The sequence below is a fragment of the Giraffa tippelskirchi genome, chromosome 4 (genome assembly GCF_054371585.1).
Source record: "Giraffa tippelskirchi isolate mGirTip1 chromosome 4, T2T-mGirTip1v1.2.pri, whole genome shotgun sequence".
NCBI classification, from domain to species: Eukaryota; Metazoa; Chordata; class Mammalia; order Artiodactyla; family Giraffidae; genus Giraffa; species Giraffa tippelskirchi.
Window position 1 is genome coordinate 108,509,178 of NC_137278.1, and position 16,648 is coordinate 108,525,825.

At 35.2% G+C, this 16,648-nt stretch overlaps 1 protein-coding gene across 29 annotated transcripts in view; it reads right to left on the reverse strand.

The window, feature by feature from the left end:
* OSBPL8 (oxysterol binding protein like 8) overlaps positions 1 to 16,648 on the reverse strand; it is a 159,854-nt gene that overhangs the window by 29,815 nt on the left and 113,391 nt on the right. For all 29 annotated transcript variants that reach the window (XR_014051709.1, XR_014051707.1, XR_014051710.1 and 26 more), the window contains 7 exons: positions 12,680 to 12,757; positions 10,808 to 10,909; positions 9,399 to 9,602; positions 7,946 to 8,030; positions 6,231 to 6,402; positions 3,097 to 3,334; positions 2,354 to 2,538 (listed from right to left, as the gene is read on the reverse strand). Coding sequence is in view for 24 of the 29 variants with exons in the window: in XM_081483909.1 (XP_081340035.1) it covers positions 2,354 to 2,538; positions 3,097 to 3,334; positions 6,231 to 6,402; positions 7,946 to 8,030; positions 9,399 to 9,602; positions 10,808 to 10,909; positions 12,680 to 12,757 (1,064 nt within the window). In the remaining 5 variants the exon portion in view is untranslated. The remainder of the gene's footprint in view (positions 1 to 2,353; positions 2,539 to 3,096; positions 3,335 to 6,230; positions 6,403 to 7,945; positions 8,031 to 9,398; positions 9,603 to 10,807; positions 10,910 to 12,679; positions 12,758 to 16,648) is intronic.

A 16,648-nucleotide genomic window follows, 5' to 3' on the forward strand; every position in this document is an offset into this window, starting at 1 on the left:
TGACTGTGCTCTTCTTTTCTTGCTTTAAATTCTCTTATTATGAAATTTATTTAAAATTTTACATGCATGTAGAATACATAGTTCAAACTCCAAAGCAATATAAAAAAGTATACAGTCTTGCCATTGCCCCATCTCTCCATGTTCTTCCTACTTAAGCTACCATAGGCAACTTTCTTTTTAAAATGTTTCTTTTTATGCACAGTTTTCTTAAAGCATAAAGAAGCAATATAATATATAGCCTTTTTCTTTAAAAGGGAGAGGAAACAATGCATTCTTTTGTACTTTGCTTTTTTTTTTTTTTTAACACACACACGTAAAATCCTGATGATCCCTCTAATCAGTCTACAGAGCTCTTCCTTAGTGTGGATATACGATACATTACTTAACCAGTCAACTGTGGCTGGACACTTGAGTTATCTAATCTTTTGCTATTTCAAGCCCTGCTGCCACAATTCTGTATGTGTATCATTTTGTATATGTAGAGTTGAATCTGTAGGAGTTATTCTCAGACATAGGATTACTGGATCAAAGGACTGAATGCATTGACATAATTTTGGTAAATACTGCCAGGTTTCTCTCAAAGGCGCTGTGCAAGTCTGGATGAGCCAGCAGCAGTCTATGAGCGCCTGCTGCCCCACACAACCTCCCCAAGTGTGTGTTGCCTGAAGTGCAATCTCTCAATTTGAGGAAATGGGCATCTCTCAAGATCTTACTGTGATTCACAGGAACCTGCCTCATATTCTGAGAGAAATAAGTTTCTAGGTAGATAAAAGAAAGGAGAACTGAGGTATAAGAGCATTTAGATTTTTGGTCAATGAGACGGATGGAAAATTAGATCTTACTATGGTTTGAATTTGCATTTCTCTTATTTAAAGTTAAGTTTACATGTTTAAGGACTTGTTTCTATTGTGTGTGTTAGTCACTCAGTCGTGTCCGACTCTTTGAGACTCCATGGACTGTAGCCCACCAGGCTCCTCTGCCCATGGGATTCTGCAGGCAAGAATACTGGAGTGGGTAGCCATTCCCTTCTCCAGAGGATCTTCCCAACCCAGGGATTGAACCCGGGTCTTATGCTTTGCAGGCAGATTCTTTACCACCTGAGCCACCAGGGAAGCCTTAAGAATCTGCCTGCAGTGCAAGAGATCTGGAATCGATCCCTGGGTCAGAAAGATCCCCTGGAGAAGGGAATGGCTACCCACTCCAGTATTCTTGCCTGCAGAATTCTTTGTTCCTACTTCATTTTTAAACTGCCTGGTCATTTTCTCCACTCTTTTTTCTATTAAGTTACTGATCATTTTCATTCACTGGTTAAGAACTCTTTTTATTTTAGGGAGCTTAACACTTCATGTATGACTTAATTTGCAAAAATCTCCCACAGTTTTATCAATGATCCTTTGAATCAGCTTACACTTTTTTTCCTTGCAATATTCATTAATGCTATTCAATATTCATTAATAAACTGAATACAGATATTGATGAAGAATCTAAAAATCAGGTCACAAGGCCAGAACCTTGTATCTCAGAAAACACAGTGCCTTGAAACTGCTGCTGGAATGGGGGCGGCAGGTGGAACCTTGAAAACTATGGTTCTCCAAGAAACTTCTGGGAAGGAGGTAGGCAGATCCTCCTCTACCTCCTTTAGCCCTGCCTTTTTCAGAATTACACCCAGGATCAGCTTGCAGGAAGAAAAACAAAGAAAGTGGGGATTTATGCCATGAGCCAGCAATTGGCAGGATGTTCCAGATGCAATAAGCTGCACATGCCTTATTGCATACAGAGAGGATAAGCACAAACACAAGCAGAAACCCTAGGACAGGACCTGAATGAGGACTCAGGTGAGGAGAACAAAGAATGCCAACCAGCTCTCCCTGTGTTGGGTTAGGTCACAGGTCGGGGAGCCTGTGATGGCAGTGCTGTGAAGGCAGAGGCAGAATTACTGTCTTCCTCATGCTTGTGATCACCCCATTTGACCTCATAAATAGAAACATCACAGCAAAGCATTAAACGTACTTCTTATTAAGGTCAACTATACTAGCGGTGGAGAAGAGAGAACAGGATCTCATTAGAGCTTGATTTTGGTACAGCGTAACAACATGTCTGACACTCTGCGACCCCATGGACTGTAGCCTTCCAGGCTCCTCCGTCCATGGGATTTTCCAGGCAAGAGTACTGGAGTAGGTTGCCATTTCCTTCTTCAGGGGATCTTCCTGACCCAGGGATCGAACCCAGGTTTTCCGCATTGTGGGCAGATACTTTACCGTCTAAGCCACCAGGGAAATCAACAACTGAAATTAGCACTCTGAAAAATCTCTAAAACAATGAAGCATCTTTTAAGAAATGAGAATTTACTTACTCAGATAGGAAATCTGCATGATAGTAGTAATCTGAAAGTTTATCCAGGAAAGAACGGGGTTCCAAAATAAATGTAGGCAGAACCACCCTGGATAGATCCATGCCAGGTCGAACTTGTTTCAGCAAAGTCCAGATAAGGCTTTTATTTTCTTCAGATACGGTTTCTGTTTGAGATGCCTCCCCTGCCTTTTGCAATTAACAAAAAATACTGAAATACTGTATTTATTTCATACACATAGATATGTAGATAACACAGCTAATGCAGAAAAAAATAATTCACTATAGGATTATTCCGAGCATTCTTAAAATGTGAAAATAACCCATTAGGCAAATAGTCAATAGCTATAAAATTTAGTAAAAGGGTAGTTGCAAGAGACACTAAAGTGAATGATATTTTCAAAGAATCCATTACAAAAAATATCATATTCTATTTATACTATGTTTACTTCTATGCATTAGCAACAACAAGAAAGTTATAAATTCACACTTCCCTGCAGTTTACTTTGTTTCTGGCAATAATATCAAGGAGTATCTTATTTCAAAAGAAAACCTGAAGAAAATATAAACTTTAAACTCAGTATACTATATTGGCATTTGTATGAGTATATATGTTTAGCTGTTTAAAATAAGTATTATATGAATACTATTCTCTTTTTAGGAAAATAAGCAATAGGCCATACAAACATCTTCAATCCCATCTATACATTCACAGAAAATAAAAACCTTTGGAAGTCACACGGTTACCTCTCCGAGTTCTTCATGGCTCTGTTCAGTGTAGGTGGTCTCCTGTAAAGGCTCAACAGGCTCAGGCTCAATGTATGAGTCATCCTGCCTTTCCGATGTGTCTGTGTCACTTTCTTCACTTTTCCCCATCCCCTCATTGTCAGACTCATCATGCTCTTGATCATTTTCTTTATCAGATTTATCAGAATACATATCTTGGTCTTTAAAATGCTGTCGTTCAATTTCACTATCATTTAACCTTAAGGGAAAGAATTATTAGCAGGAAGGATAAAGGAGGTTAAGAATATTTAACTTATAAGTAAGAATGATATGTAACATTTACTGAGAATTTACTATGTGCTGGACACCATTCTAAGTGTTTTATATATATAGTTTAACTCATTTAATTGTAAAAATGCCCTATGAGATAAGTAAAATGATTGTTCTCACTTCACAGATAAATGGGGGCACAGAGAAACTAAAACTTGGAAAATATTAAAAGATGACACTCGGAGCTCTTTGCTTCTCTATCCTTTAGGTCTAAATTTTTCAAAACAAAAATTTTAGACTATTTCTTGCTAGAATTTTTTCTTCGTTTTACAAACATCACTTGAATGTTTGAATCAACCTATGACTTTTGGTCTAAAGAAAAACTTCAGGTCAAGACCACCAGATTCTCAACTGAACACAAATGAATTATGACTTTTTACCTGTAAAGGTCTCCAAATTCACTCATAATAATTCCAAAAATAAAAGGAGAAAATGTATGAGGCAATTATGTTGATTTAATACTTGACTGATAAGTTTAACCTTGGAAAAAAAATCCGGGAAGAATTAGAAATGGAAATTTCAGCTTAAGGAAATGAACTTTCAGCCTAAAATTGTTAAGCTGCTATACCCAACCTTATTCTTATTGACATGATATGGGTTGCTAATCTGCATAAAAATGAAATAATTAAACAAATCATTTCCAGAATCAAATTTTTTTTAGAAATTTCTTATCTGAGAAAGTACCTGTGAGTTTCATTTGGTATAAAAATTTTATAAAGCTCTTTACAAATGAATACATGGTGCCATTATATATAACTGATACTTTAATAATGCTGAGATAAGTAACAGACCCTAGAAGCACCATTTGATTATTTTAGTGTCTATTTTTAAAAAATCTTCCTACATTTAGATTTTAATCAGAGAACTCCTAAAACAAATTCTTTTTTTTTAGAATACTTGCTATTTTCTTTCTTATCCTTTACAATTACATATTTTTAAAAAACATTAAGTCTAAAATTTCTGTCTTTGCTTTCTTATCATTTAGTCTCTCCTTTACCCCTCACAGTGTGGTTTTTATTTTCTCTTTTATTTTGTTTTATCCTCTCTTCCCCTTTGGCAAGCTATCTTAGTTTCAAGACTTCATCATCACTTCTATTTGATGATTTCCCATGCTTGTTTTTAAATGCTTGGCTAACCATCTATACGTCCAGAAACCACTGCTTCTTTAACGTGTCCAATATTTACATTATCCAATTACATACAAAGAAAAGAGGCTCAAAATTTTTCAATGAATACATATGTGAAGCAGATGAATTTTTAGATCCCCACATAAGAGTATTTAAGGATCACCTGGTATTCAATTATACCAGGAGAAGCTGCTGCTGCTAAGTTGCGTCAGTCGTGTCCGACTCTGTGCGACCCCATAGACGGCAGCCCACCAGGCTCCCCTGTCCCTGGGATTCTCCAGGCATGAGTACTGGAGTGGGTTGCCATTTCCTTCTCCAGGGCATGAAAGTGAAAAGTGAAAGTGGAGTTGCTCAGTCGTGTCCGACTCAGTGACCCCATGGACTGCAGCCCGCCAGGCTCCTCCGTCCATGGGATTTTCCAGGCAAGAGTACTGGAGTGGGGTGATACCAGGAGAAGAGGCCCCCACAAAAATCCATTCCTGTTATCAGTTGCACCTCCCTCCCCTTCATCCTTTCTCATTCAGGCTCCTATACTAGGATAAAATAAAGCTATGCTGCTCAGTCACTTCAGGTGTGTCTGACTCTTTGCGACCCTATGGACCATAGTCTGCCAGGCTCCTCTATCCATGGGATTCTACAGGCAAGAATACTGGAGTGGGTTGCCATTTCCTTTTCCAAAAACAAAGCTATAGGTTACATTAATAGATCTACAAAGAAAGCATGTAAAAGATCAGGTAATGGTAGTTTTAAAAGAGAGTAAAGAAAAATAGTCAAAAGAAAAGGAAGAAAAAAGTTCAGTTCAGGTTACAGGGAGGAGAGGAGAGAAGCAGCTTAACTCTGAGGAGAATAACCTCAATGCCGATATGAGTAAGTGACTAGAGAAGCCAAGGGTTGGGGTCAGGGAGGAAAAGGGGACGTCTATTTCTTTTGCAAAGCAGCAGAAGAGATCTGAACCACAACAAACTTCTGAACCTCTTCTTTCCCTGGAGAATATTTTTTTTTACTATTAACTACAACAAATGCTTCGGGAAAAAAAACAAAAATAGGATACAGTTCAAACTTGAAATACCATATAACAGAAGAATTCCACAAACACCAGGTAGAATAAGCCAAGTCCCATTTAAAACAAAACAAAACAAAACAAACAGTGCTATAGAACAGCAACAGAAGGACGAATCACATCTCATTTTTATGAGGCAAGAAAGGCTTCACAGATAATATTTGAGATTGAGATTGGCCTTGAAGAAAACACAGTAGTATGACAGAAAAAAGCAAGGAGGACCAGAAATCGTTCTTAATGGAGGGAACACCATACACAAAGACAAGATTGTTAGTATGGCTGTATTTAGGAAAGAACAAGTAATTCACATTAGCTGGAATCAAAGAACTTTCTACACCTCATCATAGCAACTAAACAAATTTTAAACCAGGCCATAGGGGTTTAATGGAGTAGGAAATGGTAACCAACTCCAGTATTCTTGCCTGGAAAATTCCACGGACAGAGAAGCCTGGTGGGTTGCGATCCATGGGGTTGCAAAGGGTCAGACACGACTGAGTGACTGAGGAAGCACACAAAGGGGTTTAAAGCAGACAAGTTTCAGTCCTAAATATAATACAAAAATTCTCGGCCTGCCAACTGATCTCGTGAATAACACAGTCTTGAAAATAATCACCATATTAGGGGCAATATCTACTTACTGGAAATTGTCACCACTGTGGAGATTGTTAGCACGTAATAAGCCATACAAAGTCACATGTGTGCTCTCTGATGAGATGCTCAGGTCATGGTCTTTTCCTTCCCTGATCATTGTACGTTTAAGAAGACTAGAACATTTCAAAGCCAACTCCAAAGCATCCATCCAGCACCTTCCTAGAAGAACACAGATTCAAAAGCAGTGTAACTCAACGAACTAGAAAACCTAGCATCCAACACAATTGATCACAGTTAACTTTTGAACATATTATTTCTCTCAGAAACATGCACTGTAAAAGCTAATTAGAATATAAGATCCTTGCAGGATTTCTTAATACAGTTTTTCAGTATAGTAAATGCTTTTTGCATTCTAAATATCTAGAAACCACTGGCAAATAAATAGCATTAATGCACATAAGGAAATACACTTTATCTAAAATAAGTGTACTGAATTTTTAAAAGCTTCTAATGTTAACACACAGTATAATTTGAAGGTACCAAAAAGGTACATAAAATATACCTAAGAATTACATTTCTACTAGGAAACAAACTAAAATAATATTTTGTTGTTGATAAGACATCTATCCCAGGTTTAGCACCTCAATTTTAAGTCAGAAAAATGCCTGTACAAATAATGTTATTGTCATATTAGTCAGGAGAAACATTAACAACTTCATTCTTTAATTTGTGGTTGACTACATGTACTTTTAAAAATTGTATTTTATATTGGACTGTAGTTGATTTACAATGTTGTGTTTTTGGTGTACAACAGAGTGATTCAGCTATACACACACAAAATACCTATTCTTTTTCAAAACCTTTTCCCATTTAGGTTGTTACAGAATGTTGAGCAGAGTTCCCTGTGCTATCCAGTAGGTCCTTGTTTGTTATCCTTTTTAAATATAGGAGTGTGTACATGTCGATCCCAAACCCCCAATTTAGTCCTCCTCTCCTACTATTTCTGAAATTAAAATTCAGAACAACATTAGCAGAAAAAAATGTTAATTGCTCTGAGAAGCCATATATATTTGTTTCAAGATATGCTAAAAAATCAGCCAAATAAATCATTTTCATAATGAAAACGCATGCATATGATATTTTAATTTAAAAAATAATCATCTAGTGAAAGGAAACTTTATAAGGTTACATGATTCCCTAAGCTAAGATGGTCTAAACTGTAAAACATAAAAGTTAGGTAAAAAAATCCATTACCAGTTTTAAGGTTTTAAAGATACCTTGCTTTCATATAAGTTATACCCTCCCTATGTTTGTCTCAGGAAGTAAATATTAAGTAATAAAGTACATAAGAGAAGCTCACATTTGAATGTCTTATGTAAAGAAAAATAATGCACGTGGTGTCTCATGTTACTATTTAATGATAAAATATAAATAGTATTAAATGTACTTCTAAAATGACAAAATAATGAATTACCACAGAGAACACTAACCAAGTCAAAAGAGTGTTGATATGTCATGAAAGATGAAGAGGAAACTCCAGGCTGCTAATTTACCACTCAATTATACAATGCTTCCTTTCTACCAGATTTCCCTGTTTGTCAACCAACTTGATATAAATATTTAGTGTTCTAAATAAGTTATGATTATAATACCTTTACTAAAATTCCATACTAAAGAGAAATTTCCCAAAGGAAAACACACTCATATATGAAATAAACCCTTAAAAATGAGGATCAAAATCCAATCCATTATTTCTATTTACCATCTGACTCTGAAGTGGCTCGGATGATCAAATAACTGCTAGGTAAGGGCTGAGTTATGGATCCAACTGCTTCACCCTTTGGACCCTTAAAAAGCAAAAAAACAAAATACATGGTGTATAGTATTATGAGATCTCAACTTTATATTATTCATTATTACCTGTAATAAACTAAGTAAAGCATGGATTATAATTTTTAAAAGCAAGCAAGTGTTAATTTCATGCTTCTTGAGAGCAAATGACAAGTACTCAGGAAAGCCTTCCTCTTCCATCAAACTTAACTTCCTTACCAGAAAACTGAATTTATAGTTAACACTTAATATTATCTCTGCAGATGGTTCACATATTAAAGAAAAGCCTAAAATTTAACATACTAGACCAAATTTTAATTTAATGGAGAATTTCCACACTACAAAAACTACTAGCTAAGAAATACTAAATTTCTGGAAGCCTAAATAAACAGCTGGAAATATAAGAAAGAGAGAAATGAACTTTTACTAGGTCCGGGGAAAAATAATTTTTTAAGTTGTCAGATCAAAGAATAAAACGGATTTTAAGAAGCATATACATCAGGAAGTAAGGAGGAACATTCAAAATGAAAAGAGCAGAAACAAATCAGTATGATTTCAACAAATCCTACAGTATCCCCTGGATGTTTTCAAATGGCTTTATAATTTGTGGTCTAGTTCCTAGAACCACTATAGAGTAGGATCATGAGTCAAACTGCCTGGTTTTCAATCTAGTAGGACTCTATACTAGAAAAATTACTTAAGTAACTTCTTTAGGCCTCAATCTCTTTATCTGGGTAATAGGAGAAATTTGTATCCTCCTTACAGGTAGGAGAATTTAAAAAAAGATTCCATATAGTATGCTGAAAAGAGTCCCTGACACAAAGTAGAAATTTACAAACATTATTCTGTTCTTATTCATAGGAGTGACCACAGTCATGCTTTTTAGTTATAAAAGCATCAGAGCTCCATCTTCCAAGAAAGCTGCCTCTCAAGAGTAAATAAGACCACTTCTGTTCACAGGTTGCTAATCACAAGTTTACATCACTACAGGAAAGACCACCAAAAGAAAAGACAGCTTCTGTTCCAGGGAGTCTGACAAATTGATCAAGAGAAAAATAGTCACAGTAAACCAGATACAATATTACAAAGCAAAGCTAGTAATTGCAAACTAAAAGAATAGTACAAACAATCCCCACAGACAAGAGATAATAGGGTACAACATACATTTGGGAAACATTTTCCGGAGAAATCTTTAAGTCTGATCTTAAAGGTAAAATAAACTAAGCACTTTGGTGCACATCTCATTGTGGGTAGGTAGAGACAGAAGGAGGAATAATGTGACTGAAGACAGCAACAGCAATTAGTCACTCACTCACTGATTCAGCTCAGTTCTACTTACAGATCGTCATCTTTACTTTTTACCTGTGTAATAAGTGCTTACTTACCTTCACTGCCCAAATAGACTGCTCCAAAGGATGGAAAAGTTTAAAACAAAAGCCATCCTTTTTTGATGGACGTTCAATGATCTCACAGGCATTCAGAAGGACTGTCCCTACCCATTGACCATTTTTCTGGGTTTTATAGATCAGTAGCACACCGGGTTTCAACACACACCACAATTTGGTCCAGCTCTTTAGGGTACCACGAATCTACAAGAAGATAAGTTTATTTTAAGAAATAAAGGTCTGTTTTTCTGCTTCACAAGATACTAAATGAACAGAGGCAAGTAGGGGGTTTTAATCTAAAATTTTCAAAAAATGTACACTTTAAATTCACTAGATATATATTTGTTAAGCTACTAATTAGCCAGCACTGTAAATAAATGTGAAAACAGCATGACTGCTACTTCTAAGGAATTTAAATTCTAGTGGGAGACTGCATCACATCAACAGTTTCAAAATAATCCTATCCTTTCTGGCCAGATCAGGGGCCATTAAAATATACTTTCCTAGTACCAAGATCTGGAGCTTAAAGACTTAGTAAGTAGAGCCAATGTAAGTCCAAAGGTGTTTTCAGAATAACATGCAAGAAAACCTCAGTATTACTTGAACTATCAAGAAAACTATCACTACACTCCCATTTTAGTAAGAGAACTTCCATGACAGATCCCATAAAGATTTTAGTTTGAAGGCTGTACCTATTCTTTGGGAAAGAGAAAAGCTTTTCAGGGCTGGGGTGATTTTTAGGTGAAAGCCGGGTACTGAAACTTTCTGGGAGTCAGGGTCTTTCAAGATCATTCTCAAAGTTAGCATTAGTCTAGAAAATTCCTACCAAATATCCTACAAATAATAGTGATACAGAGAATTAAGTGACTAGGATGATAGAAATGGAAATAATAAAAAAAAAAAAGAAAAAAAAAGAAATGGAAATAAAAATAAGTAGGAATAACCAGAAGCTAAAAGAATAAGGTATAGAAATAGAAATATGTATGTTTTTCCGAAAACTAATGCTTTTCACATGACAACTTTTACACTAACTTTGTCTCATATCTTCACCAAAATGTTTATACACCAAGTCTACAATCATACTAAATGAGAATTTGAACAGCAAACTGAATATTTCTTCACTTCACATTGATTAGACTATGTCCTGTCACATATATCAAAAAGCTTTTTTAAAAGCACTACTATCCATATTTGATGTTACTATCAAGAGAGCCAACATTAAGGTTCCTTCTCTCCATTAAGATTGGAACATAGATCTTCTGGGATACAATTAATGGTTTCTTCGTCAGTGAAAAAAATCATCCTAGAGTTGTTTTTGTCTTGCAGGCTTTTAGGCAGGTGCACTCTGGGATTTCCTATGCCAGTTGGTAAATATCCAGCAATTTGAATTCAAGACAATACAAACTGACCTTCAACCAATCAGCCATAACAATAACAGAAGGATCTGTGATTGTACTGAGTAACTCCTTTGTGGCTCTTTTCTTTTCTTCTCGGTAATTTTTCTTTTGTACCTATTTTACAGAAATAATAGAAAAATAAAAAATTCATTAGAAATAGGCAATTTCTTTTCAATTTTTTAACTTTATGGAATGTAAAAATTTTACACTGTAAAATAAAATTTTAAACCTCTTTTAGAATTCTAGCATCTTAGGACAGAAGAGCTTTTTTTTTTAAAAAAGAATTTTACCTTTTTAAAGTTACACAATACATGAATATGAACTCATGGTAAAAATTTCAAACAACAAAAGCTAAAAAACATTTTTAATATACCCTCTCCTATTCTGATCCCCAGAATTGATCACTGTCAACCTTCAGGAAAACACTATAATGTTCAGGAAACACTATACTATCAGGTCTTTTCAAATACATAGCTTTTGTGTTTGCTTTTGCTTTTTCTAACACATAAAAAAAGGTTCTCCAATATTTCTTGGAGTATTTCAACTCTATTTCCATTCCTTGCCTGCCTCATTCTTTTAACTGCTGCAAAGGATTCTTACTATGAATAAAACAATAAGAGGTAACATTTACTGGACACCTTCTGTGTACCAGTCACTACTGTAAGCACTTTACATGTATTACCCCATTTAATACTTACAATAACCTTGGGAAGTAGGACTATAATTGTCCTTATTCCATAGATGAGAAAACTTGAGGTACAGAGAGTAAATTGCTCAGTATCACATAGCTAAGTAAGTCATGGAAGCAGAATTCAAACAGAAGCAGACTGGCTCTAAAAGACATGTCTTAACCACCATCCTATACTGCTTCTATAATTTTTCTTAATATACTCTTACTGATGGTAATCTGCTCTGTTGTCAGTTTTTCATACCACAAACAATGCTGTAACTATTTAGGATTGGCAATCTTGCTCTCTTTCCTGACACTAATACATAAGATATAAACAATTAAGAAACCACAACAGTGAAATTAATACATTCAAATTATCAAAGTTTTACCCTTCGTAAGTCACTTCTGAGATAATCTGGGAAAGCAGCAGTGGAGCAATCTTATTATTTATTACTTTGTGGTTGCTTATGAATAGAAGAAGATAATCTATCAGTGGTTTTTCTTCAAGTAAAACACAAAATTTTCCTAGCTGCACTTAATGGTAAAGAGACTACATACACACAACAAAATTTTAATAATTATACAGTCAAAAAAATTTAGACTTTGGTCTTTATTAATGTGCATAAGTGAATTAACAGATTTAATATAGGATTATAAATGTAAATACATATGGGATAAGATATGGAAAAGAGGGGGAGTGGCAAAACAGACTGCATGGGAATCAAGAATCAATCAGAAAGCATGCGCTCCTTAAGCTCCAGGAGCTGTGGCCATTCTGGAAGGCAAGTCCAGTATTACCTATTTCTTAAGGGACGCTAGAAACCTGGACCTGTAATTATTGGCTCAAATTTTTAAAACATTGTGTAGGTCAAACAAAATGTATCTACTGTGGACCAAATTCAGCCCACGACCTAGCAGTCAGTAAACTCTCAAAGGGCAGAAGAGCTTCCCAGCAGGGGTTCCATAACACAGTGATGGGCTAGACTCAAGCACAACTGTGCAGAGACATCCAGTCCTCAGCCCCCATCCCAGGTGAGGGCAGAGTAGAGCTGGGACAGTCATCAGAAAGCCCTTGCAGCTGACTCCAGTGTGCCATACAAACATTAACATTTTTTTTTCCTTTAGGAGTACAAATACTTCTTTATCTTACTAGCCTACTTTCAAAAGCACAGGTAAAGCATAACATTAGTTATAAAATAACTGTGGAAACTAACCTTGAGAGATTCCTTTTTTGTAAGCTTGCTTGAAGCTGAACTGTCTTTCTCTGAGCCGTTATAAAGTTTAGATTCAGACTGAAACCACACAGACATGAAGAAAAGAGAAATAATAATTAAAACTGTCACTTATTCTCCACATACATATGGCACATTAAAACTGATGTTCAAACTAGGTATGCGACCTTCTTCCCATTCATTACTGTGATTTTAGGCAAATATCAATTTTCAAATACTGATTTTTCTTATACAGTATTTGGGTTTGAAAACGAATCCACATTAAAGCCACAGAAACACAAAAATAAAAACTTGTCAATAAATCAGCGTACAATGTAAGGTTAAACAAGATCATTTGAAAATTTCTGCATTCTGTTTTTCAGAGTACTTCTAAAGAATATAATTATTTTATACAAAATAATTCTTGGGATAAACGTATCCAAAGCAGTGTAATTTTTTAGATTGAAATATTCTAAAACCCAAAAAACTAGCAAATTGTTGCAAACACTGCCCTGTTAGTACTCCTTCTCCAAAGGGAGTAAATACAAACATCTTCAGAAACTAGTACTGAAATACCCTAATTTGTATAGTGTTTAAAAAACAACATTCCCAGCACTTCTTCCTAACTATCCAGTGCCTCGAAAAATAAATATTAATGTCTCAAACTTGTTTCCCCATTTTGCTTATACTTGATAATTTGATCCTTATAAGAATCTTGAAAAATAGGCATAACAAGTGGTTTTATCTTCATTTTACAAATCATGAAAGGGAGACTCATGGACACTGATTTTCTAAATAATCAATCAATAGCAGGGATCAGAACCTAGTGCTCTTAATCCAGTCCTCTTTCAAGGAGACTACTTTCTTCCACCAGAGTAGAAGAATATAAAACTAAAAGCTGCTTCTATAAATACTCGAACAATAAAATTGAACATATTCCTTCACTGTCCTATGAATTTCATTTTTATCTATTGTTAAGACATGGGAGAAGGTACTTCAAGTTCACAGCATTACTCTTAGGGCCAAGAAAGTATATGGGACTTAATTTAAATGGTAGCTTTCAAGTGTTTAAATGGCCAGATCTGCATAATATCACTAGATTTGATCAAGAAGGAAGAACATTGGGAAATAAACTCCCTCACTCAGTTTAAGATCCATGAATACAGGGACCATGTGTATTCAACAATTGCAGCCAGATATCACCTGGGGTAATTTGGGCTTTGCAGGTGGCGCTAGTGGTAAGAACCCACTTGCTAATGCAGGAGATTTAAGAGACCTGGGTTTGATCCCTGGGTCAGGAAGAACCCCTGGAGAAGGGCATGGCAACCCACTCCAGTATTCTTGTCTGGAGGATCCTATGGACAGAGGAGCCTGGCAGGCTATGGGCCATAAGGTTGCAAAGAGTTGGACATGACTGAAGTAACTTAGTAAAGAAAGGGCTCAATAAATACCTTCGGAATTATCAAAATGAAACTTTCACAGTTCATCTCTCTTAAAAATGCCTCTGCTATTTAGTACAAAATACGAATTATTATGCTGATGGTAATAAGTGGCTGAACTGGAAGGGAACTGCAAACTACACTCAATATAGAATGTGGGGATTAACCTAATTAAATTTTTGTTAAAGTTACTCCTTTGAGGACTGCACTTGAAACATCACATGGCTTACTTTCATGATGATTACTTTCATGATGACAAGATAAGACTGTGATATCAAAACCATTTCACAAAAGTCATCAAGCCAAACAGGTCTCTGTCCTCTCCTTGCTGCTGGAAACTCAAAGATGACACAGCTACTGTCAGATGAATATAATGGCTTCTATTTCCCACAGCTTAATAGGAAAATGTCTATTATAATGTACTTTTTAGACATTATTAAGTAAAGCATTTCCACAGTATTAACTTAAAAGTTAGTGAAAATGAACGGTTGTTTAACTCTTTACCAAATACTATAAGTACTTTATGTGTTCTGCCTCTTGTAATCCTCAAAGCCACCTTATGAGACAGTAGTAGTTTCTTCTGCTAATTAGGAAACTAAGACTAACAGATTAAATAACTTTCCAAAGTCACAGAGCCATAAATAGATGATCTCGGATTTGTACTCTGCTGTGCCTAATTCTCAGTCTCACGCTCTTGGCCATCTCACTACATTTATTGCTTGCTCATCTTTTTACAACTATTCATATAGAATCTTAGACTCAGATTTAAGACTTATCTTTATGAACAACAGGAAATCTACTTCCCTAGACATGACAAGATTGGCTTGGAGGCTTCTAAATGATTCTGGCATCTGAAGGACCAGCAGGCCAAATGGCTGCAACAAGAGCTTGCTATATTACAGCACACATCCTGCAAGGAGTCCTGCCACACAGCATGGCTAGTTTTGGGGAAAGAAAAGATATACTAAGTCTCATGAATCAACAAATTACCTTTTAAATATCAAGAATCATAAACTGTTTTTATTGGAAATATTTTATTAAACTAAGTTTCCTTCTTTGATAACCTTACTGACCACTGTCTTAATGATGACACCTTATGGGCTCTGTGACTATGGGAAGATATTCTCTTCCAGTCTTAATTGCCTTATTTATAAAATAAAGATATTCCTATTAATTCACAGGGTTGCTTTGGTAATGAGGCAGTGTGCATGATGTGTTTAACACAGTACTTGATATATACTGTGTTTCAGATTTGTGACTATCTCCTAGATTTCAAGTGTTGACAAAAATATAATCTTCAGATAAATGGAACATTAACATAACTAGAATACTTTCGACTTGCTTTGAAAACTAAAATACTGTAGACATAAGGAATAATAGCAGTAAGGAGGTTACGATGATTCTATCAGATATTTTGATTTGGAAAGGTTGTTTTTTTTTTAATGTCCAAGTAAATATATTTTTTACAGCAAGTGATAGATGACTTAGCAAACCTACAAGCAAGGAGACTGATGACTGGAGAATCAAGTCAAGAGATCTCAGCTCAGAAACTCCTTATCCTTGTAATAGGATTCCTTTTATCCCACTAGAAATATTATTCATGCTGGCAATTCCTTTCATTGAGATAGACAATTATTTTAAATGCTAAAAGGAAGATGAGATGATCTGATTAACTGCCTTCTTCAATTCACTCATTTACAGGATGCATAAGAAACAGGAACTGCTTTTATTTCTAAAATGGTGGGGGCTGAGGTAAAGAAGGATTGTGCCTATTGGTCTCAATTATGTATTTTTAAGAAATAACACTTAACTGCAAATTCAATGACCTAAATGACAGTATTGATACTTTTTGCATCAAATTCATAAAAGTATAAGGTTAAAATTATTTAATGGTCTCAGTTACACAGATCAATCATAGAAGGAATAACAAGATTTTGTTTTCCAAAGTTACTTAGGTAAGAACAAAATCTTCGTAATTCCATGAGAATAAGGCTTGATATAAATGCATAAATTTTAGGATTCTTCTGAAAAGTAATACAGTAGAATATATATTAAACTATTTAAGGACAAGCTAGTGGCTGTATCTCCTAAGCTAACAGAATAAACTGAGATTAAGAATCAATAAGATTCAGCTCATGGAAAATAACAGAACAAATACAATTTTACTTACACTAAATAGTTACCACACCAAGAAGCCCATTCATTCACTGTAGTTCTTTATTCATAGGAAGAAAAATGAGTTCTCAAATATCTATTATTAACCAGGTACTTTGTCAGGCACTTACAGCATCACAATCTGTGAGTTAGATTTTATCTCCTTTGTACAGAGAAGAAAATTGAAGCCACTTTGAATTCTAGCTCTAACACTTTGACCCTTGGAGAGCTATCTAACTTCTCTAAGCTTCATTTATAAAATGGGGCCAATAATACCTGTCTTCTAGTATTGTTAAAATGACACTTAGCAAGCTCTTAATACAAACTAGTTATTAATATCATTGTAATTAGCATCTAAGAAGTCATAGGCAATATATGA